The sequence below is a fragment of the Tyto alba genome, unplaced genomic scaffold (assembly GCF_018691265.1).
Source record: "Tyto alba isolate M040663 unplaced genomic scaffold, T.alba_DEE_v4.0 Super-Scaffold_14, whole genome shotgun sequence".
Lineage (NCBI taxonomy): Eukaryota > Metazoa > Chordata > Aves > Strigiformes > Tytonidae > Tyto > Tyto alba.
In genome coordinates, this window is record NW_024881276.1 from 27,693,152 (window position 1) to 27,718,270 (window position 25,119).

Below are 25,119 nucleotides of genomic sequence, written 5' to 3' on the forward strand. Positions count from 1 at the left end.
CATTCTCTCTATTTTAGAGGTGATGACTGAGTCTCTGGAAGACAGATGATTGAGAAGCAACAAGTCTCTCTTTTCCCAGTCCCCCATTTATGAAACCCCAAAGAAGCTTGTCTGGGACCCTCAGATAAAGCTCTCTTTAGGGTCCCTCTACATATACAAAAATGAGAAATGTGAGGAGACTGATACCTCTTATTACATAACAGTCCACAGAAAATACTTACACCATTAACTTTTATTCCAACATTAGCAGAGGTGTCAAGAGAATGAATGCCTCATTGCATTTCTATAACACCCTTATCCAGGCTGCATTCCCAGTGTTGTGTACATGAGCATGTAAATCCTACTCGCTACCTTTGACACCCTCCAAGGAGAGAGACGCAGTCCATGACTAGAGAAAGCAGTGCTTTTTCCACTTCACTTTAGGTCTGCTCATCATTTCAGGTTCCTCCAGGAATGTTGATTTACAAACTCACTGCTCTCTTGGGCTTCAGAAGAAAACAGCAGGTCAGGGACTATCTCCAGCAACAAAACACATCAGGCAGAAGGAAATGTTTGCTCTGCTACTGTTCCCTGTCACCTGCTCAAGCAAGGAAGCATCAAATGAAAATGTCTCTGATGCAGCTCCATGTACTGGCCTTCCAGAATGAAATACCAGTCACACAAGCTGGAGGAGGAATAACAGCCCCCAAATAAAGGATTTAGTCACCATTTCAGAGCTCAATATCCAATGGGAAAAAAAATGTGTTTGTATACAGATAAGAAAGAGGTTCCTGCACATCTCCCCCACTCTTCCTGAACAGATATTCATTGTTTCATATTCCACGTATCTCAGGTCCTCATTTTTCATTTCACACATGACTCCCACATATTCTCTGTAGATGGAAATAAATAGGCATTTGTTAACACAAATAAGGTCCATATTGGAATATATAGGAGGTGTAAAAGTAAGAAGCAAACACAAAATCTTAATCCAGTCCTTATAAAAATTGTAATAATAATGATAAGACTTCCCAAAGTGACAAGGACAAAGTAAACTGGCAGATTTCCACTTTTCTGCCTACAGATTGTGTCTGGATAACTATCAGAAACACTGACCTTCCACAATTGATATTGCAAAGAACTTCTCTTCTAAAGCTTCTCTTTTAGCATCATCCTAGATGTGCCTGAAAGTTACATTGAGACATAGATTATGAGGCATTTTAATGGCAAATAGCTTATTTACAGAAAAAAATGATGCTTTCAGTATTCTAGATTAAAACCTGTACATTTGGGACAAACTAGGTAAATATTTTTCAACTACATATTTTTTTAATTTTTCCTAAGGAGAAAGATATAGCTGCTGTATACAGAAACAGTATTGTATTTGTGAGTTAGATTAATAAAGAAATGCAGGTGGCATTCCCAAGACAATCAGTAGGAGTTAAAACCCTTCTCACCTCTACTTCAGCGTTCCTCACTTCCAACACCCATGGTAAGCATCAGGCATAAAGGACAGCCCAAGTTCAAATCCTGTCTTTGCCTTACTCAAAGGCAAATCCAAGACACCCCATCCCATGTAATGGTCAAGTCTGTGTAGCATAAAAAGAGGACCATGTTTTATTAATCCACCTGCCTTTGCTCCTCCTTGCATTACAACTCTATAATTTTTCTGAACACTGAGTTATAAATCCAAACTATTATTATTTATAGGCAGGCAGAATTGCTGGATCCTATTTCTAATTGCTAGGTATTCTGAAAACAAATCCCATCCAAATCAATCTGAGGAAATTTTTAATTTTTCTGCTCAACCACCAATCTGAAAGACCGTTGCTTACAAAACCACCCTGTGAAGGCAAAGGAGGATACCTTTTTGAAGTCTGAAAATATCCAATCAGATTGCTTCTGCATACTAACCATTAAGTGAAATAACTGCTTTGAAATGTTTATTTTTGCCAAGAAGTTCTTTGTGTCCATCTTGTTCATTGCTGGCTAATTACAACCTTTACAGACAATCTACACAGTTAGATCTCCTTGGAAACTAGCAAGGCTAGGAAAAAAATAAGTCTAAAACACTATATTTGAACTCAGAAATCATTTTATACCAGTGAAGTAAGACCCAATCACCTCTGATGTTAACTGATCACAGTATTTAGATGAACATCAAAGTTATCCTATCAGAATAGAGATAAAACATCTTTCTTAGCACCTGTCCACTTCTTATGGACAACCTCGTTAACCTCAGAGGATATGGCAATGACTTCAAAAAGAGAAACATGTATGTTATAGAGCTGGGAGAATATAAGAAGAAAAGTGTTCTACTATGCCATGATAGAGGGAACACATAAGTCTAGTGGTCCATTTCCCACCTACTCCCCTGCAACCCTACCTCCTGCATTAGCCCTCTTGGAGGGAGCATCCCTGCTCCATCCTTTCACTGTCTGTTCAAACACCTCTTGTCTATATGGGCTTGACAAACCACTTTCAAACTTCCTGATATTGTCCAACTCCCAGGGGCAGCAAGCTTCTGAAGCTCCTACCTGCTGTTACAGGAATACTTTCTTGTAACTGTTTTAAAACCAATGTCCTACTAGTTGTGTGAGATCTACAGTACTGTGGGATTCTCCGTTCTCCATCTCCATGCAATCCCTCTCTGCCTTCACCTTCTTTAGACTGAAGGCTTTTCTTACCATCTCTTTGAGTGTCAAGTGCTGGGACTCCTCCACCCTGTTTGCTGCCCAACTCCATTACCTTCTGCAGTTCTTCCATGGCATCCCGAGACCCAGGGACCATGCACACACACAGAGAACAATACAATGTTACCTGGTTTTAGAAGGTGGCTTCTAGTCCTAAGAACAAATGGAGCTGTGACTATTATCTTTTTCTTCCCTTTTTGGAAGCCAAGCAGCCCCTGGACCTCAGGTCTCAGATGAGAAATAAGGAATATTAAGATTCATCTTGGCCATCCACAGGATGCCAGAGGAGCTGTGCAGGTACTCTATCCTCATAGTTGGTATATCCAAGTCATGAGGCATCCAGCACCATCTGAGTCCCCAGGTGAGAGTCAAGGAATTCATCCTATCACTAGTCATTCTGCAAAAAGAGAAAGACGATACCATTCAAGTATAAAGGGGCTGTTTTGCCACCAGATTTGAAGAGAGTGAGACAACGGAACTCTCTGTAACACCACAAATTAATCTCAACCTATGCACAAACTCAGACAAGTCTGAGTACTACAAACTCTTTCTTTCCCATCACCCTCTCAAATACAAATCCAGTCCCTTATCTCTGTTACTATAGTGCCTTCTTCCTCCTTTTTCATCAGCTGCCTGCCTGCACTTTCTGTTTCTTCCTGCTTAAACATGCCCGTGCCAGTGCCCAGATATTTCATTCTGCCTGTCTACCATCCCCCCACATCTCTGACATCCCAGGATCCTCATTTCTTTCCCAAACACCCATGTCCTCTAATGCTCCCACATCAACACGCACACCAGGATAGCACAATCAGACCTCTAGGGGAGGCCCTTCAAAGTTTTAAATTAAATTTTTAGTTAAAAATTAATCCATGAGCATTTCTGCCACTTTACGTGCTGTATCTCTTGCAACTTACGTGCCCTCTCTTGCAACTGCTGTCCCTATTGAGAAGGCCTGGGCATCTGCAAAGCCACTAGTCACATCCTATAGGCCAGTCCGGTGGGCTCCCACGGTGCTTGAGCACTTGGCGACTTGGGCACCAGGGCAGGCAGCTGAAATCCTGCATCATTTCTGGCAAAGTGTTACCCTTCTGCCACTGGCCTCAGCCTCACAAATGGGCTTTGAGTTAGTTTTAAACAGAAGAAAACCAGAAACCTATCCAATACAGAAGCTAATTTGTTTGCAAATGTTCCACTCCATGCATGGAAAGCCACTCTGAAGCAGCCAAGCTCTATTTTTACCATCTCAGTTTTCTATTTAATTTTGCTTTTGGATAGACAAGTGTGTTCTTGTTACCAGTCTATTCATTTATCAAAATCTCTCCTCCGTGGGCTCAATACTTTTGTTTACTGCACAGGAGCCCTTTTCTCTTTAAAAGGTCAGCTCCTCTATTAACTAATTCTTTAAGTGAGTCCGAATACATGCACCTGACTAAAAAAAAGACATAGAATCCATATTTTATTCCAGCATATTTATTGTTTCGCACAGTAGCTCTAACAAGAGCAATCTGTATTTCTGAAGTCTATGAGCAAATCTCTGAAAGATAGCTCATACATTTCAGAGGTAGATCTTCTCCCTATATAAATCAGAAAACACGTGAAAAGAACTACTTTTTTTCCCTCAAAACATCTAAGGGCTATGAAAGCTTTGAATTATTTGTGCTCATGCTGAGATTTGCTAGCTCAAATAAAGAGCTGAAGGCTGATGTACTATCTAAAACGTCAATTATTTAAAAAAACATACCAGTTCAGCCTGTTCTGGTAAGATCCATACATACTGTAGAAAGAAAATTTAAATCCACACTAGTATTTTACTTTTGTTTCAAACTCTACATTCAGCCACATAGAATCAAATGCTGTCATGACTCCTTAACAGATTTGCAGAAACTGGATGTTGCAATCTAGCCAGCTGGGAAAACACAAGAGCCCAGCACTGTCAAGTCTTTCTACTCTTTCAGAAAGGTTCCAGTTACCTCCCAAAGTACCTTATTTTTATAGAGAATACTGGTGATCAAGTGACTTGTGCATGGGACAATCCTGATGAATTATGTTTTATTTTCAGTCAGAGTAGGAAAAACTATAGGAAAAATTAAGAGCAAATCAAAAAGACTTACATACTTTTTAGCAAAGTAAGAAAGACAAACAGAAAATCCCTATCTCACCCAAAATAGGCATTACAAAGTCTTTCTTATAATTCCTCCATTTTGAGGCTACTTTAGCATTTTGAACAACTTTGTTTCATAAAACTAAGTAAAATTTTACTATGAAAAAGGAGTGAAAATTTGAATTTTGAAACTGTTGCTAAAAGCTCCTACACTTCAGTATTTCATCCCACATTTTTTAAAGTCTGAAATTAAATGTCTTTTCCTTCATAAAATATTTTGGAAAACCCTGTTGGTCAAGTTGAATCAAATTTACAAAGTGTTTCAGTGCTTACAATTCTTTTTTGCAACCTATTTCCCTATAGAAAAGGATAATAGCAATTATAGCAATTTCACAGCAACTCCTTTGATTCTTTTTTTCAAACAAGTTTATTGACCTATTTATTTTGGCATGTAACTTAAGTGACGTAACATAGTAAAATGATAACATGGTCTCCATTGAATTTTTAATTCAAGACAAAAAGTTGTTATTTGTTGACATGGAAATGGGGTTTTTTTGTGATTTTGACTTATATTTTCAGTCATGTTGGATCTGACATTGTACTTGCCTGAATACATCTTTTAACAAATTTATACGTAGTTGAGTATAAAATCCTGTATAGCTGATGCTCACTGCAGAAATGGTATATGGCTCTTCATTCAAAACAAACAAAGGTAAGAAAAAATCTGGATTGAAACCAAACATATGTTCATTCAATCTTTTGTTCTGATTCAACTAAACAATTTACTAAAAAAAAAAAAAAACATGAGTTGAGTCAGATTTATTTTCTTGCACTCAGTTTGTTTTGTAGACAAAGCCACCAACTCTGACCTAAACAAACCTGTTGTTGAATGTGGAAGCCCAACTATCAAATATGAATATCAGGCAGATCAAACCTGTGGCTGCACTTTTACTGCCTGAAAATAAAAGCACACAACTGTTCAGGCTCCACATAAAGCAGGAGCAATTTTTTTGAAGATACTTCACAAGGACATTGAGTGGAATAGCTATTTGAAAAAATATTTGACAGTAGCTTCGGGAGCAGCAGCACTCATGCAAAAGAAATATTTCTTGTAGCTCCCTCTTCTATAGATTCATTGACATCTGATAGTGTGGTTAACTCAGTCTGTTTACATGACACTGTTAAGAATTTAGTATTTCTGAGACCTTCACGCACTGTCAAATGCTGCTATGCCTACCATTCAGAGTCTAACTTAAGAGCTGAAAGAAATCTAAAAGCTTAAATACCAGCCAAAGTTTCAAAAGTGATTGGAGGAGGCCAGTGATAGATAAGGCTTATTTCCTTAGGAAACTTGGCTAAAGTACTATTCTGCACTTACCATTTCCAGGTTATCAAAATACCACAACCTGAAACAAAACATTGGCCCAGCTGAAATGATGGAGTTTTTAAAAATATTTCTTTCTCTAAGTGTCTTTTTAAATATCACTTCCAGACTTATTTCTCTGTTATTTTTTTCTCTGCAGCCTATAGACTGCACAAAGTAGAAATGGGAAGTCAGTAGCAAGAAATTAGATCTTTGTATTTCACTGTGACTTCTTTTGGCAGGGTAAGGAGGTGAAACTAGTGATGGCCTAATTATTTAGCTTAAAGAAAGACAGAATCCTGGTATCAACTGCAGTAACAAATGGAAGAGGAGGGGGATGGAAAGAACATGGCAGCTGTTCTGATAAAATAACTGCCTGGTCTCTGAGACAATGTTATTTGTGAGGCAATGTCTGGATGCAAGAGTTCTGTTTCATATGTTAGGCCAGATGAACAGTGTCACTCACCTCAACCGACAGAAAACTGCGTACATCCACCAAGTCACCACCACAAAAGACAACAGCAACCACAGGAATGTTGTTTTCCCAGGAACTATGAGAAAAATTTTAGTAATTTTTTTTCTCAAGTGTGCAAAAACATTAAATTCCTGACTGATTTTTATAAGGGAGGAGCACCTTGCTCTTCTGAAATACATTGCCCAGGAGCAAAAGCCACCAAAATTCTCCTTTGACTGTAAAGAAGTTAGCAAGAAATCTCCATTAGCAGATTAAAGAAAAAATAATTCTTGGCTGTTTCAGTTTTCCCAGTCTTTCCATCCCCTTCTGTAATTTTGTTCAACAGTAAAGCAGAAGGAAATCAATATGCTTACACAATGTCCGTGACCTGGGGGCAGCCTGATTGGGGGGCAGCTGGATGTAAACTGAAGGGGAAAAAGAAAATAATTCAAGGAAGGAAGTTTGTGACATTTTTTCATTCTTCTTTTGAGAATTGGGAGATAGAAGGAATCAGGTATCTGTACTTCAAAGTCATTCTGTTCTCTGCAGCCCATATTTCTTGAAAAAACAGACATAGCAAGTGACAGTTCTTTCTTGCTCAAACACCTCATCTTTACCGATGGCATTCAAACTGCGGTCCCTAAGCCTTGCTTCACTAGGAAGCTGCTGGGGGGGAAAATCAGCTGCAAAGTAGCAGTTGGTAGCAAGTGTGTGGCACACGCACACGCTACCCAGAGCACCAATACCAGGTGGTTTCCCCAGTGAATGATCACCTTGACCCAGGGAAAATTTACTCACTGTAGGTAATGTTTTGAAGAGAAAAAGCAAATACTCTCAAAGTCATCTCAGATCCCCTGGCCCTAAGATGATCATGTCCAAGATCTGTATCAATATATAAGGTCTTCTGCACATTTCTTTAGGAAAGTATTAGAAGTTCTTGTGAATGGTCTGCAGGATTACCTCATTGCATAAATTATTGGCTTCAGTTGACTGGTACAGCATATTGATTGAATCAAGTCCTTTCTCTCTGACAAAAATATTCTCCCTTCTTCCTATGCCTTATATTTATGATAGTTCATTGATCAAAGCAAAGCAAGCTGTCAGAGTCTGTCTGTGCAGCAGTCAAGATGGTTCCAACAACTGCCCAAAGAGCTCTATGAATATTCAGGCACAAAGCTGTCTCAGCAATGCAGGCAAAAATTGTATTTGGCTATCCCAAGGATGAAGATTCAAATAAAGCCACCCTTACTTCAGGAAGTGAAGGAAAAAATGGATAAGAATAGAGTTGGGATAGAAAATAGCAAGGGGAGAGAGGGCTTCTCCTGCCAACATGAAAGTGGAAAAACTGGTGGTATTAACTCTGTCCTCTGTAGTGACCTAATTGGACAGATAGACTTTGACAAGGGCAACAGCTGCCTGCCTTGATTTCTAAACTTTTTGCATCCTGGAATATGCACCAGGCCCATCAGCCATCTGAATACATCTACAATAAAACCAGGCCAGGAATTGTTCTGACACCTTAAGAACAAGTGGTACAGGATGTCCATGCCATGCTGCAGAGCACTTGGCCCCGAGTCTCATGTGGACTTTATGTGTCTTGGTTTTAAGGTATAATTAGTATATTGACAGTGAATTCTTTTCCACTTCAAATTATCTGAAATAACATGAGGTCTGTGTTTCAGAACAAGGTTATATATTGTTTGACACAGAACTGGCACGAGGGCCTGTAGAGATGCCTGAGGGACCAAAGCCTGCAGGTATGGTGACAGTGAAAGAAGCCAAACATGATGCAATCTCATCTATGATGTCTAATGGGAGCAGTCCCTGGCACATACTCTTTCCCAAACCATTCCCACATATTGTCTCAAAGCACTAGTTGGCACCGGCCAAAGCCAAGACCAGTAGCTTGATAACATTTAGCAGTACAGATAATCAGCATTGGACAAGCCAGACAAGCTCCTATTTACAGTTCAGCTCCCAGAAACAACCAAGAGTACTCCCCAGATATCAGTGACATTACATGTGCAGAATTAAATGAGTCAAAATTATCTATACGAAATGTTCAGCTGATCAGCTAATTTTTGCCTCTAGAGTTTTCAGTTGGGAAAATTTTAATGGGAAAATATCATGAGAAGAAGGAACTGATTCTCCCCATCTCTTCTCACAAAATTAGAGAATACTCTTTTTCCATGTAATCAGTAAGGAAAGTATGTGGAGAAACCAGGATTTAACCAGCCCTCACACAACTTTACTGGAAGGCTGTGCTGTAAATCAACAGCTCAGATGCAAAAGAGAAGCTGGAGAGAAGCTGCAGTCATACTCTCCTCAGAGGTGCACAGGGAAAAATAAGGAGCAATGCACACAAGCTGCAGTGAGGAAAATTCCAATAGGATATAAAAAAAAAAACCAAAGTCCCTAATGTGAGCAGTGCAGCACTGGGACAGGGCCCAGAGAGGCTGTGGAAACTCTCATCTTTGTCTCTGAGCAATGTAATCTAACCTTGAAGTTGGTCCTGTGTTGAGCAAGGAGGGTTGATCAAGAGACTTTTAGAGGTCCCTTCTGACCCAAAATATTCTGTGATTTTAAGCAGGTTTTCAATTTATTTATTTTTTACTTCTAGCAGTTAGAACATGTAAACACAAACAGTTTAAAACTGTTAACACTCAGGTGAGTATACTTCCTTCATGCTTTCTCCTTTTCCTACACCCCACAGAGATGAAAACTGGAGTTCTTAGTAAATCCCTGAAGAAACAGTGCAACTGACAAGTAAAAATTTTGGCATTAGTACTTGTAATATTAACTGGCAGGAATAGCTGGAATTGAGTAACTGCAAAAAGAAATCTCTCAGGGGACACATCAGACAATGACAGGTTACAGCAACTCAGGGAGACATACACCTGACGCAGAAGCATCAGAAAGAAGGCATGTGGCCAGTATTTGCAGCTATCAAGTCCTGTCAGCACTGTGAATCATTAATGATCCCAGTTGTCAGTAGTTTTGTCACATGGAAATACTAGACATGAGCCAAGGTCTGATATTGCCAGATGGCATGACTCAGGGTGAGACACCTGGGCTGTCTCTGCCACTGACCTTGCTCCACTGCTTGCAGCAGCAGTGACAATAGTATGCATTCTCCATGTGCAAAAAAATGCATCCTTTCTATCTTTCTCACCTTCTCAGAAGAAACACTGCTTTTGAGGAGGCTGTTTTCTGCATTGGTTGTGAGTAGGACAAGAACACTGTAAGAAAGGAGACTGAGGTCTGATTCTTTCAAGAGACAGAGTACCTCTATGACTTCTTTGTAAGTTGCTGTGAGCAGTTGCATGTCAGTCTCTGATTTTAATTCCAGCCTTGCACACTTATCACAGCCAGGAATCTTCATTCTGCCTTTCTGGTCGTCCTCCATTGTCTGGTCTTCCACTGGTAGGCCATGATTTTCAGAGTAACCACTGCTCCCTCCATCCTGTTAAGCTTAGTCTCCATTGTTCAACATTCTCTGAAATTGCATGGGACACCTATTTTTCTACATTTTGTAGATCTGTGATTTTGTCATTCTCAGACCTTCTTATTTATTACCCGCTTAAGGTAAAAACATCTTTTTTTTTGACTTTCTGAAAAGAGCAAGGGAACAAAAGCAGAGAGGTTGAGTGAAGAGGTAGTGAGCACTAGACAAGGTTGATAAAGCATCTGTCATTAAGGATACGAAGGAGTTGATAGCTTAACACATAACTTGTGACAGAGGTTACTTGTGTCATCCAGGGGAATATGATGAATAAGAACATGGCACAAACCAGAGCACACGTGAAATATCAGCAATAGCCCATACATATGCTGAGTCTGCTCAAAAGAATACCATCTAGACTGCACTGAACTGTGCTCCCTAAAAACACTCTGGACATTGGTCCCAGTCGCCACATATATAAGAGGGTCAACGGCCAGCATATATGCTGATATCAAAACCAGTAAATTCATTTATGTAGCTTTGCAGGCTTTCAGGAGAACCCATACCTGCTCTGAACCTCTAACTCAAGCTTTTCTGGAAGCCAAAAGTCTGGTAAAAATCGTGTGCAACTACACTAATCAGAGAGGAGCAGAAATGTGTACTGGTAAACTCTCCGTACTCCAGAAACCTATTTTCGATGCCAGGCATTTGCACTAGAGATGGTTCTGAATTAATACTGACTCCAAGCAGTCAGACTTCGGGTAGTAAACAAGTTTCATAATCCAATTTGGGATCCCCAGCCTAATGAAAGGCAGAACACGTTGATAATCAACTGTCTCCACGCATCTTTGCAGGTTGAGAATATGTAGCCTTTTCACAATTGCTTCATTTACATAACAAAGCCAAGGCTATTTGGCTTCCCTGTGCTTCAAATGAAACTACATTTAACAAAGCAGATGTAAAACCAGCATTCTAGAGCCTTTAGTGGTAAATTCTGTAGCAAAATTTCTTAGAATCCAAGACAAAATCTACAAGGTCAAATGACTACCAAAAATGGAGTCGTTTTTTTTTTTAAATTCATGTATCAGCTTCATTTTCCATCCTCCATAATAAAAGGGCCAAGAATCAGAAAAGAATGGAAATGTTTGTATTGCATAGAGGCAAAGTGTTACTCGGGCTGAATTTTTACAGCTGTACAGGCTTAAAAGAAATTAAAATAGTAGAACGTTATTTTTATCAAGTAGGATTAGAAAACAATGATGAAGCAGGTACTGTGAAAAAGCAAGGTATCATCCCTACAGCCTTCTTTCCAATCATAAATATACTTCAATTTGCATTTCTTTTCTAGTGAAAATTGCTGCTGAAATAAATTTAAATCATACGCATGCTCTCTCTGAAATTATATTTATGCCTCTATGGGCGCAAATAAGTAATTTGGTCCTTGAAGAAATTTGCCAAGTCAGTGTTTATTGAACATTTCAGCATTTCAAAATGAGGATTAGACAATGTTTCCAGCTGAGTGAATAGACAATTTTGCATTGATTTCAACAGCACAGGACCAGATCCTAATTCCTTTCTTTTTCAGAAGAAAATCTGCATTTTGTGATAATGACTGCTTACAATTGTTAACTAATCATAAAAGCCTCCATTTTTTTTCTGTAAACAAGACTCTTTCTCCTCACATCTAGTGATAATACACAGGGTCTCCCAGTACAGATTACCTGGTCTCACTGAGAGTAACACAGGCTGAGTTCACCAAACAGGCAGATCTCCCTCTATTCTGAGAGTATCTGTCCCTGTGCCCTCAGTGCTCATCAGACAGAAGATTTTACAAAGCTCTGAAATGGTGACTAAAACCAGCCAGAGATCAGGCAAAGCAATTCAAAAGCTCCCAGCCTGCTTCCTCTCTATGACTTCTCCTTGCATCACAAGCAAGAAAAGAAACACAAAGTCCCAGACTTAGAGCAGAGTATTGAGCATTGCAGAAAATGTCTTGTGGTGTGCAGTGCCATGCCGCCTTCTCCTGACGCCAAAGTCTAACAACCTCACAGAGGCAGCGGGGAACAAATATAGCCACCTGGTACTGCCAAATATTCCACAGATGAGTTCAGTGTCAGGGAGGCTTGTGATCACAGCAAATGAGAGGTGAGTACTGAAGACCATTCACAAAAGACAAGCTTGGACCTTACAAATGCAAACCCCTGCATAACTTAAAAGTTGCCCTCATCCTACCAGGAAAGTGGGGATTGACCTGCACACAGACAGAAATCTCAGTCAAAAGTATGATTGTTTGACTTTTGTATATGTGCAATAAAGCCCATGAGAACAATCTGTAGATTATAAATGATTTTTTGAAATTAGTGAATTTTCAATGAATTTGCATGCAAACCATTCACAGCTATGTTACAAGAGATAAAATTAATCTACTAAATTACAGCAAAACATTCACTGAACTCTCTATATCAGCTTCTGTTACAAAAAGGTCAGTTATAATTTGTAATATTTTCTGTTGAAACTCCTAATTATTTTGCAGGTCACCCTATAACTGTAATACAGTATACAATCAAAATAAGCTATAAGCATTTAAATTAGACAAGTATGCCCTTTACATACCTCTTTTTGCCTTGTATTTGTACAGTGCCATGACAAGATCTCTGAAGCACCACCAAAGTACAAAAAAATCATATTGCTCATGATAAAATGATTGTTTAGGGATTATAGTAATATGCTACATTCACAGCCATGAAGGTCATGAGAACATCTTTACAGCTCATAGTTTGCTGTTGACACTAGATTTGTGTTGTTCTATGGACTCTGAATAAGAATCTGTGCTTGGAAATACTGGATTGTGCCTTTCCAATGTTGTTCTGAAATAGACAAGACCAGGGTAACAACACTGGTTCCATTGTTACTAGAAAATGAAATGTTCCTGAGCATCAGCACCCAAATCCTTGTATGGTAAAATTCCTAGAAAAGCCCCTGGCATGATTTTGACCAGTGTAGAACTGAGTACGCAGAATTCCTGGCCACATTTCAGGTGTTAGCATTGGACACAGACTATTCCTAATAAACTGATTGTATGCTTTGAAAACAGCAGGAGTTTGATAATACAAGTGTGGGCTGTACCACTCCATTTAGTCTCCATGCTAAAGAATAGGCCTGGACACATTTAATTTGCTAAAATAGCCATAGCCAGTACATACTGCTATGATGAAGCACAAGTGAAGTATTCAGGGACTTATTTAGGAGAAGCCCTTGTTGTTTTCTGGAAAACGAAACAAGTCACTGAAATCTCAAAATCTCATACCTCATGTATGATTTTGCCTGAGAGACTCACTGAAACAAATACTTTGAACAGAACACTCTAAATTGACCTAAGCTGGCACAGTATTGCTACCTGGAAGTTGTGTTCAAATGAACATAATGTTATTGGGAGAGGGGGAAGCATTCAGAAGTACTTGTTTTTTTGGGTTGGTTTTTTTTTTTTTTGTTTGTTTGTTTTTCAGTGCAGATTAATAATATGTATATACTTTTGACATGAAGAAAAGTGGAGAGGGTAAAAATAGCTCTCAAGTGAGATAGCTGCTATTCACTCCCCTGTTTCTGGAATCATGACAGCCATTATATAACCAAAAGAAAAATTAAATTAAATAAACAGCATAGGCTAATTGGGTTGATATCAAGTAAAAACATAAGAAGTCAAAGTGTTTTGTGGTAAAGACACTGAGAATATGTGGCTGTTCCTCATACTTAGTGGTGAACAGGGATCCTGCCATGTGTTTAAAACTTATTCATCAAACATTTCCATGGAAACACACAGATGCACAATCCTTGGATCACTTATTTCAGGAATTGTTGCTCTCAAGGTTCACTTTGGAGTGAGAACTCAGACCAGGAGAAGGTGATGGGCTGTGATTCTGATCTAGAAACATTCACCTACAGCTATTCAATGGGTCTCACAGCAGGAGAATTTGGGTGAGGGAAGGAGTAAAATGGCATCTTGCATAAAGAGAAAAAGACTAAAAACTTGACCTTAATTTTTCCTCTCTGAGACTGCCTGAGAGTTGAGAAATTACAGCACTGGAAAGAGCTTGAAGAGTTTACAAAATGTCCAGATGCCCCCAGGGACATTAAAATGTCTGCAAGAGTGTTAGCAAGATTCTATACTTAGAGAGACTAAGGTTTAGGTTAAACGCAGCCACTGAGTTTGTTTGTCCAAAGCTGCCCTCTTACGTATTCAGGTGGGAGTCAGCTCTGGTGTGACCTCTCAAGCTTAAGAAAATTTGTCTCACATGGGAGGGGCAGGTGTCTGAAGCCCACTTACAGTGACAGTGACAGCCCACCACCCTCTGCTGGGGAGCGCAGCGGCTCCTTGCTCCTGCTACAAAACCTATGGCCGCTTGAGAAAATGTGGCCTTTACCTCTCTTCATGGGTCAGCTCATGTACTGTGAAAGACAGGAAATTCTGATTATGATGCACAAGGGCTTAATCAGCACAAAGTAGTTTGAACGCATCAGTAAAATGTGTAGTATGAATAAAAGGTACTTCATTGCTAGCAAGTACTCCTATAGCAAATAAACACTTGATGCAAAGCAGGCTAGATGGGTACAGCATATGACTGATAGGCATCCCAGGGTGGGGATGTCCCTTCAGATTTCTCCTGATGCCAGTAATAAATCAGCACCTGTGTTCTCTCCCAGCCCTGCTGTGGATTTAAGTACACTTTGCTGTTTCTAGAAAGACATGCTCAGGCATGGAGGTGTAGGACATGACTGCCTTTAATAGGAAGGTCAGAAGTAAGGCATATTCTCAAAGGCAACAGGGGACACCTGCACCCCATCTCTATGCTCGTGCCAGGCTCTAACTGGGGGGGGGAAAGCAAAATATTCATAATGCCTTAAAGATAATGAACTACATTAAACCAGAATTATTAGTCTAACATACAGCCCATTAAAGCCTCAAAAGTCAGAGCTTTCATAGGCTGTTCATAAGTATTTGAGGGGTCTATTACTGCAGTGATGTGATAACTCCTGTGGACTGAAATTTCCTTAGGCATAATAGAGAGTTAAGCATAAAGTGTGAAGCCTTTACAAATTTTCTGGGTTTGACTTAAAACTGCCTCACAAGGTTCGTGCAATGCCTTTTTATTGTGTTTATTTCATCATACGTTATACAGCATTAGTGATAATGCAAGTAGGCACGCTGTCACCAACTGGGGTAAGTTCTTTCAGAAATGACTGCCTTGTGACATGACTTCCAGTGCTGCCGCTACCATCAGCCTAAATAATGCTCTCTTTAGACACAGCAGTAAATGGAAAAGGTGACACAGGATACAGTGCACAGTCTTAAAATACAGAACTGATATCAGGAGTCCATGCTACTGTCGGCCTTTGAGCCTTTCTTTTAACACAGAAAAGGCTGTGGGGCTGAACAGAGGTAACTGAAATACCCGGGGGGAAAGGGAGAGACAAACAGTCTACAAATTTATTTTTTTTTTAAGGGGTGTTTCAGTCAACCCTAAAATTTTACAAGGCTCTGCGATCTTTCTCAACAGGTATGAGTTAGAACATCTTGAAAAAGCTACAGGTGCTGTAAGACTCCACAGTTGATCTGCCATGTAGCACAGGTTTCTAAGAGTGAGAGACTAAAATGCTCTTCGGGCCATACTGACCCACCACGAGCAGCCCCTTGCACAACCGTCTCTCTGGACAAGAGCCCAGGCTTCCCTGTTAGCTGCTCCACGCTAAAAGGTTTGGGTCTACTGCCCAGAGCAGTGCCAGGCGGAGACATGCAGGTCCATGGGGTGCCAGAGACAGGGCTGCTGTGTCAAACAGGAGCTCTGATGGGGTTATGCCCCCGCTTCCCAGACAGGTGAGAGGTACTCAGAGGCAACCAGAGCTCAAGCAAATGAAGTGCTTCCCAACCCAAGCTGCTTACTCCCAACCCTCTGCTTGAAGGTCACTACCCGCAGCAGGACTGGGCAGCCCCCACCTGGGCCTGCACAGCGGGTACCACAGCGCGTTAGTGTAAACTGTGGCCACTGCAGGGCACACTGACAACACACCGGCCAGCGCGTCTAGGCAGAGGCAGACTCACCGTGTCCTCAAGCTTCATGCAAAACACATTCGATTAAACCATTCTCCTCCCCAGTAAACTCTTTTTTCTTGCACCGGACCATAATGAAGCTATTTATCTCAAAAGACCGGGAAACTAAAAAAAAAAAAAAAAAAAAAAAAAAAAAAAAAGAGGTAATTACTGTCATTTCTGGCTTTTAAGTTCTTGTAAGACACTTATGGAGAAACGCTGTCTAGGCCCATACCATTAGAGAAAAGGGTACACTCGAATTAACGGCCACGGGCATACTGAATTAAAATGAAATAATGTTTTGAAGTACGGTATGTTTTACATTACTGGGAGAATGACATACAATTCCCTGTCTCAGTATCAGCAAGACATTGATTTTCTATGGAAATGTGCTTGAATTGCTCTTGGTATATATTACACTGTAGCCTGCCTTTCCTTCAACAAGAATAGGATTGGTTCTTTCTAAAAACGGTTGTTTTTTTAAAAAACTCTTTATACTTATTTAATACTTTCCCCATAGCAATGCAATTGATAGAAAAAATAGCTCAACCATTGTTCATCTTGTTGACTGAAACCCCCAAGTGAATCCATTTCCTCATTTATATCTGCTATCTCCCAGAAGATCTTTCTTGGTGCGTAAGAAATCTCATTTATTAAACTGTAAAGGGGGACGGGGGGAAGAAAGATCTGCTTAAGCACATCTTGCAGAATTTAAATATGGGTGTAGATAGGATGACCTGATAAATAGGAAACAAGAGTTTTCCTTCAAAGTATTTCTATTTAGCAATAAATTGAGGATGCTTGGCATCGTTTGACTTTCGTACTGTGTATCTAATAGGTGAGCAAAGAACAAAGATGATAATTTTATTGATTAATAGACATTTCATGCCAGTAATACAGGAAGACATTGTGTGTTGACTTAGATAAATAATAAGAAAAATAATGCTTGCCTTTTTCTTGTTTGTTTGTTTTTCATGGCAGCTAACGTACTGGAAGAAGACTCAATGGAGCAGGACATAGAGAGCCCTGTCACTATTCACCAGCCAAAGTTGCCCAAACAAGCTAGAGAGGATCTGCCAAAAAATATAAACAAAGAATGTGCCAAGAGAAAAATCCAGAGGTATGTTAGGAAAGATGGGAAATGCAACGTCCACCATGGGAATGTCAGAGAGACTTACCGTTACTTGACTGACATCTTCACTACCTTAGTCGATCTCAAGTGGAGGTTCAACCTGTTGATTTTTGTCATGGTTTACACTGTGACCTGGCTCTTCTTTGGAATGATATGGTGGTTAATTGCCTACATGCGAGGAGATATGGATCATATAGGGGACAGCACGTGGACCCCATGCGTCAGCAACCTCAATGGGTTTGTCTCAGCCTTTTTATTCTCAATCGAGACAGAAACCACCATTGGGTATGGTTACCGGGTCATCACGGACAAGTGTCCCGAGGGAATTATTCTGCTTTTAGTGCAGTCTGTTTTAGGTTCTATCGTCAACGCTTTCATGGTTGGCTGCATGTTTGTGAAAATATCACAACCCAAGAAGAGGGCAGAAACCTTGGTTTTTTCTACAAACGCAGTTATTTCCATGCGGGATGGAAAGCTGTGTCTGATGTTCCGAGTAGGAGACCTTAGGAATTCACACATTGTAGAGGCATCAATACGAGCCAAGTTGATCAAATCCAAACAGACAAAGGAGGGGGAATTTATACCACTCAACCAGACAGATATCAACGTAGGTTATTACACAGGGGATGATCGTCTCTTTTTGGTTTCACCACTGATCATCAGCCATGAAATTAACCAGCAGAGTCCTTTCTGGGAGATTTCCAAAGCCCAGTTGCCCAAAGAGGAGCTAGAAATTGTTGTAATCCTAGAAGGAATGGTGGAGGCAACAGGTAACATTTCTTATACTTTGTATAAGGTAAATGCTTTAATTTTAGAAAGGAAAATCAGTGGGTTTGATTCACTTTAAAGGAATCACTTCAATAGCCATTACTTTTGAAAAAGGCATCAGTTGTCTGGTTAGCTTCAAAATTAAAAGCATGACCAGTTTAATTGCCTGTTCCATCTTGCCTAATGGAATTAGTGTTGTTTCTTCTCTGTTTGGAAAATGGGATAGCATTTCTCATTTTCTAAATTTTTCACAGCATGTCACCCAGTTATTTGTCATTCTATTGCAGGAGCAACTCAACCACTAAGACCTTGTGGGATAAAATGATTTAGAAAAAAAATTCAATACAAAACTGTTTATGATTAACATGGAAGCACCGTAGTTCCTGCTGCTTCCAATCACCCATGTGTAACTGCAGAATAACTGCCTGCCATGTCAAATTCCTAGCCTGTTTGGATCCAGTAGGAAGTGATAATGTGTTCAGTTTTCTCTTTTTACTTGCTTGTTTGCTTGTTTTTGTTTTAACTTGTAACATGGGGCTTGTTCCACTTTAGTTCACAAAAGATCTGTCTGATTTTGTATTTCACTGAGGCCCCCTACACACTGCAGAAGTGTACAGAACACATAAAGCTGGTATATATAAATCAGGCATGTTATGTCATCAGAGTCCTGTTGAGAGGCTATTTGGTCATTACCTACAATTATACAGCAGAACATCCGATATCACCTGATGCAGAGAAAATAGTGCTTGGAATTCACAACAAATGGATTAGTAATGTTTCTTTGCATTAACTCCAGAATAGTAGGAGAATACTTTCTCTAAAACTGCTGTATTTCCTGCAGTCAGAATGGTGGTATGCTTGTTTTAGGAGTTGGAGGTATTTTTTTTTCCTGTTAATGACAGCATCAACCTCTGAAGTGAGTAAATATAATCAATACAAGGGAATGGTGATTAGAAAATGAAGAAAAGGTGTGCCTGGGGAGGAGGAAACACTGAGTATAAAAATAGAAGAACCGGGTTTGCCATTTTTCCCCACTACTGTAGCAAAAGCTAGGAAAGTTTGAGGATGTGGATTACACATCCCTGACAGAGGTGCAACCTTTCTAACCCTGACTCATGTTCTGCAACTGGAGCCAGGAAATAAAGAGCAGTCTCTTACTAGAACATGTGTGTATGTTTCACACATCTATTATGTGGTGTCAGAAGAAAACTGCATTTGTCACCATATAATAAATGTGTGAGACAAAAATGGAGCAAAAAAAAATTGAAAGGAACTTGGCAGAGAATTTGAAGTGGTAAATGCAAGGCTTCCAAATTTTCCAGGAAGTAGGTGGTACTGAAGAGAAATCAAGATGAAATGTTTAGTGTTTCTAACCTCTGCATCACCTTCAGGTGAGACAATGAGGAAACTGCTGTTTGTTAGCTGAAACCATTTTGAAATTTCTGAATTGCAACTAAATGAACTTGACATCCCAAGGAGTGGTGGATATTTTCAGGTTTACTGAACACTCTGTTTTCCAGAAAAATGGTTGGCAAGGAACAGAAGCATAAAAAACATCTCACCGAAAATACCTACAAGATCAAAAGACAGTATACTTCTGCAGTGCATCAAATGTAGCTTTGTTGTCTTAAGCCTTGTCACTCTTCATTGTTTAACCCTCCCTCCCTTACCTCATCTTCACCCCTGCACACTCACACAGCTCTCTGAGGTCTCCTTTGCTGCTCTGATACTGGCTACATCTTCTACTCAGCCATTATCAGCCTTCCCCAGAGGGGGCTGCCTCTCAGACTGGTCGGGCTGGCAAAGTTTGAGTGAAGAGTCTGTATTAATAAAGAAAATGGATGCAGTGATTTGAAAACCCACAGAAGCCATCCAGTTACCCTGGCACTGGATAGGTAGCTATGTTTACCATTTTAAGCTGCTCCATTTTGTTCTGTTTGGGTCAGCTCTCCAGCTGCATGAGATATGAGGGAAGGGCATCAAATAATGCCGCTTAAGTATGGCATCAGAAATATTAATGTCGTAACTACCAGCACAATTCCTAAAACATGTTTGTGCAGAAGTAGCCACTTGTTCTGTGCTTTTCCCACATGCCTTGGGTTGTTTTTGTTGAAGGTGCAATCAGGCCAACTTTCTACAAAATCTAGACATTTTCACTCTATTAATTTACAAATATTTTCCAGTTACATCGTGGTAAACACTGAAAACAAACTTAGGCCATCATATATTCACATTTCCTTCTTAGACCCCATGTAGAGTGAGAGAAACAAAAGAAGTTGCTTATCTCTCTATATATATATCTTATCTTTCTATACACATATATATCATTCTATACACATACATAATACGTTACACTTTAAGGGCTCCAAAAGCACATCTACCTATAGTATGAAACACAACTGTTTATGTAGTATCATGTGAACTCTGCATTGCATGTTAGGACAGGAAATGAGGAATAATGCATTGTATTAAATTAAACTTAAATAATTAACCAAATTAAAATTCAGCAGAATGATCACATCAAGGACCCCCTATTTTCCCTTTGAAGCATCATCATATCTTTCTGAGAAACAAAAAGAAGTAGATACGTCTTTACCAAGACAGATACCAAAATATTAACCTAGGAAATACCACTAAATTTTGACTATTCACATTCATTCTACCTTTAAGATTACTCTGAGAGCAGAATCTTCCACAAGACACTTTCAACAAGACCTGAAGTCAATCTGACTACTTTTTATACAACATCAGCAAATACTCAAAATAAGACTGTTCTTTAAAATGTTTGTTATGGATCCTTCCAACATGGAATTTTCTTTATTTACTTATAACAACATTCAAAAATATCCCTTTGGGTTCAAATGACAACACTCTTGCAAAGATTTACTCCTGTGGTTTTACTGATACTGATGCACATCTTTCAAGTGTTTCAAAAACCCAATCATGGTGTGAAGTATGTTAGACTGCCATGAAACAACCAACGAGCCTTCGGAAACAGGGGGCAAAAGACCAACCAAGCATCACCACATCTGAAGGACACATCTGTTATTTCCACATTTCACAGCCCCCGTTCCATTTTCCACCATACTAACAGCAGGTAAGAGTGCCAGTGTGATGCAAGGATTGATACTAACTGCAAAAACTAAGCATCCATCTTTAATAGGGAAACCATTTCTTTGGCACTTATGATTCTTTTAGTGTCAGACTACAGCTGTGGCATTGACACATACCAGCAAAAGCTCTGGTTCCACACTGAGGCAACACTAAAAAGCAGGATTCTGGCATCATTCCGCTTCTTATGGGAGAGCTGTAACATTAAGTGCAAATGCACTAACTGGAAGGATCATGACAAACACGCTGATCTCAGTTCAGCAGTATTTGATATTTGCTATTCAAGATAGTTGGTTTATACTGAAGTACCACCATTGCTTTCTCATTATTTTCTGGAGACCATTTAAGAGATTTGTTAGAGTATGCACAATTATAGTATTGGAATTTGAGAAAAATTATTTTTTTCCTTGGACCAACAAAAAAAATTTACGGTCAAAGATCCTGAACCCTGTCTCCCCTAAACAGCAGGCACAAAAGCTTGGATTTGAAGAAGTTATTTATTTGGTTTAAATTTTTAAAAAATCTGTAATTAAGAATTTTTAATGATCATTTCATAGCCAATTCGTAACAATAAGCTTGAAACTTTTAAGCCCTTTTCACTTAGTGAAATCTATGTTAAAGGGAGGGCTTATCATCATAAGCAAAACAGTCATTTTAAAAAATTAAACAAGACTTCCAAAAGTATAATTTTGATATAGGAAATAAACTGAGACCAAGAATAGGAAAGTCTTTTAAATTTGGGGGAGTGAAGTTGAAAAGTGAGGCGTGTTATGATAGCTAGAGAAACTGAGAGAAAAAGAAACAAAAACTCAGAGAGAGGGGCCTATTAAAAAAAAAAAGGAGTTAAAGAGGAGTATCCTGAACAGCCCATAGCCTTCTTAGTATCACGGTTCCTGAATCATAAACATCCTGGTTCAAGTCCCTCCTCTAAACCTTCATTAATTCACAGAAAACAGCATTTTCTAACACAGGATAGGAATATGAAGTATTTAATGCAGCAACCCTCAAACTTTGTGAAGTTGGATCTGGCCAGTAGAGTGCACTAGATAACACTCTGGCAATTCCCTCTGCCTAAAAATAAAAACATGAAAATTGAAACAGTACCAAGAAAATAAAATGATCTACGCATTTGTAACTGTCAAAAAATAAGCAACAAAGTTAGACAGATAACTTTAGGTTCATATGGATAATTTTACAAATAAACTTGTAATAGTGCACATTTATAATTCTGACACATGGACAGCTTGAGAGCACTATTTGTGGAATGGTTTATAGCTACGTAAACAAACACACTTGCCAGCTGTGGAAAATGTGTGTGGAAAGCAATAAAATGCTCACATAGATGGTTATTTACATAGTAAATGATGCTATCAACTAGGCAAACATTGTATAATGCTGTTCCCACTCTTCACTACAGCCCCTTTGACTGACTGATTCATTGTCTTTTTCATTTCTCCCAGGTGACTTGCCATATTTAACCCTTATCTTTGCCCAGTCCCTTTGATATGTATCTTAACAGTTCCAACCTTTCAAAACATCTCAGCAGACTTTTCTCTCTCTCTAAATAAGCATTGCTCCAGTCACAGTGTTTCACTAGAATTTTTTACTGCTCTTCAAAGAAGAGTTGTTTATGCTTTCAAATTGCTTCTTAAGGGGATGTAGATGAAAGGAAGAAAAGAACCAGGACTTCTCACACCCAAATGTTTCTGCAAGGCGTACATTGACTGAAATGCAATTTAAACAGTTAAGTGGCTTCTGCTCCCTCATCATTTCAGGAGTGGTCAGAATACAATCTGCAGTCTTCAGTTTTCCTTTCTTTCTGTTTTAAGAGTTTTAACATCTCTTGATGCTAGGTGCTAGACATAGACATCTAGGTTCACCTTCTCATATATCCCTATTTCTCTAGTACTTGCCAGCAATCCCTTTCACTTACATTCCTTGATCACATTTTCATTATGTTAATTCTAACAAAATGTTTTGTTGTAATTAATTCTAACACAGAAAATTAGGGATGTTAGCATGAGTGTTTGCAGTTGTGAGCTGGAGTTCTAAATGACAGCAAAGAAAGGCATTTTGACTTCATTGTGATGTTTCTTTCAGGAAGCTTTCTTTACAGGTGGAAAAGATTAGTCTATCTGGTAAAGGAGACTATAAACCTTAAATGAGGCAATTGCAATTTCACAATAGTCAAAAAAACATGCAAAATGTCAAGAGGTCAGAGAGCAAAGTTCATGAATAAAGAGGCATGTTGATTATGAGTATTTCAATCAAAATTTTGGTGAGAGCGTCTAAATCACTTTCAGAGAAGGCACAGAAAAGAGATTACACATTTTGTTTAACAGCTTTATTCTCTGAATAGTGCTGTACTATACAAACATGTTACCAAGTGTTTGATAATGGCCTATTGTCCATCTTTCATAGCTTTCTCACCAATTAATTGCTCAGCTCTTCACAACAGCTGCACACTCACCCCTAAATGTTCAGATATAATACTCAGATTCGAGCAGTAATTCATATGTTTAAAAGTAAGTTCCCTAAAAAACATGTTTGAGACCCCTCTGTATTAAAAAATACTTTTGTATAGCTATTTAGATATTACTTAATAATTCTGTTCTGAATGCAAATCAGACTTGCAGAACACCTTCATTTTGCACATTGTGTCCTTGCAAACTATATTAGGTCTCTCTGGGCACAGAGAAAGGGCAGTTTCCAGTTCTTTGCACACCCCCATAGACCTCCACTGTCAGTATTGCTGTCTTCCTAGCACAGCAGCAAGAAGAGATGCCCGAAATTTTGTCTTTGCTCACCACTCCTCACTCGTGAGCCTACACACATTACCCCTTGCAGGGCTCATGATGTCCACAGCCAGAGGAACAACAGGATCACAGAGCTGTGCTTTAACACAGGCCCTGATGCTGTTTCATGCAGAATGGCACAGTGGGAAGCTGTGCTGGCACCCTCCTCCTTGACCTGCCCAGACGTCACCAGCCACCACCAGCAGACTCCCCCTAAAATCCTGTGGTGCCAGACACTTAACAAACACCACTGTCTCCAGCATAGTTCAAGCAAATGTGTTTTCCAGCAGTTTTAGCACAGAAGCAAGGCAACTACAAAGGTGATACTGCCAAGTCCTTGAGTCTCTAGACCCAGCTCAGACACTGAGGAACGACTGTGTATTACTGGAGGGACCAGGAAAGAAGAGACTGAGCTGCACTGAGCAGTGCTTGTGTCCCCTGTGCCCACACAGTCTCCATCACAAAGATCTCCACTTTGCAGAGCCAAAGGGATGATTCTCTGCAAAGGGCACAGCAGCATTATCCAGGTCAAAGGATTTCCCAGGCAGAATTAGCTCACTGAACATTTTTCACCTGCTTACAAAGCAGAGATGTGAATTCTGTGCCCTACTAAGAAGTGCTTTAGGTCAATGAAGTGCCTTTTACATTTCTGAGCAATTTTCAAAGCAACGGCTATTAAACCGAGCATGCTCAGTTTGACCACTTGCTCTTGGAATGGTGTAAATGAAGGGTCAGCAATGAAACATCTGATTTGGAAAAGGAAAATATAACTATCATTTCTAATTTTAGACTTTTGCTTTTGGTCATCCAAGGTTGTTACCAACATGGAGACAAAAGCTGCTAAGCACTTGCAATGAAATCCCAGCCACACACTGATTTGAATCAAGGCAGTGTCTCACCCCCTGTAACTTTTGCCAAAATTAACTGATTCTTTCATGTTGATTGCCTTGTTCACTCGTGTTTGATCTCCAGATATGAAGCATACTTAACTAGCCTGCAGTTCAAAACCCAGGGAAATAGTTTTGGCAAACTCTGTTCTCACCCATATTTCTAAAAGATCTTCTCATTTCTCCCCTTGGTGCGTATTCACTTTCAGCTGTATATTGTTTCCTTCTGTTCTGTCTCACTGAATTTTAATGAAGGATAAACATGTTACATTACACTCCTTGATAACAGTAAGGCCTCTCTAAAGTTAC

At 39.5% G+C, this 25,119-nt stretch overlaps 1 protein-coding gene across 1 annotated transcript in view; it reads left to right on the forward strand.

Annotated features, from left to right (window-relative positions):
* KCNJ6 (potassium inwardly rectifying channel subfamily J member 6) overlaps positions 1-25,119 on the forward strand; it is a 167,412-nt gene that overhangs the window by 106,040 nt on the left and 36,253 nt on the right. Inside the window, exon 3 of the mRNA XM_033011232.2 lies at positions 17,099-18,019. Within this exon, the coding sequence (XP_032867123.1) occupies positions 17,099-18,019 (921 nt within the window). The remainder of the gene's footprint in view (positions 1-17,098; positions 18,020-25,119) is intronic.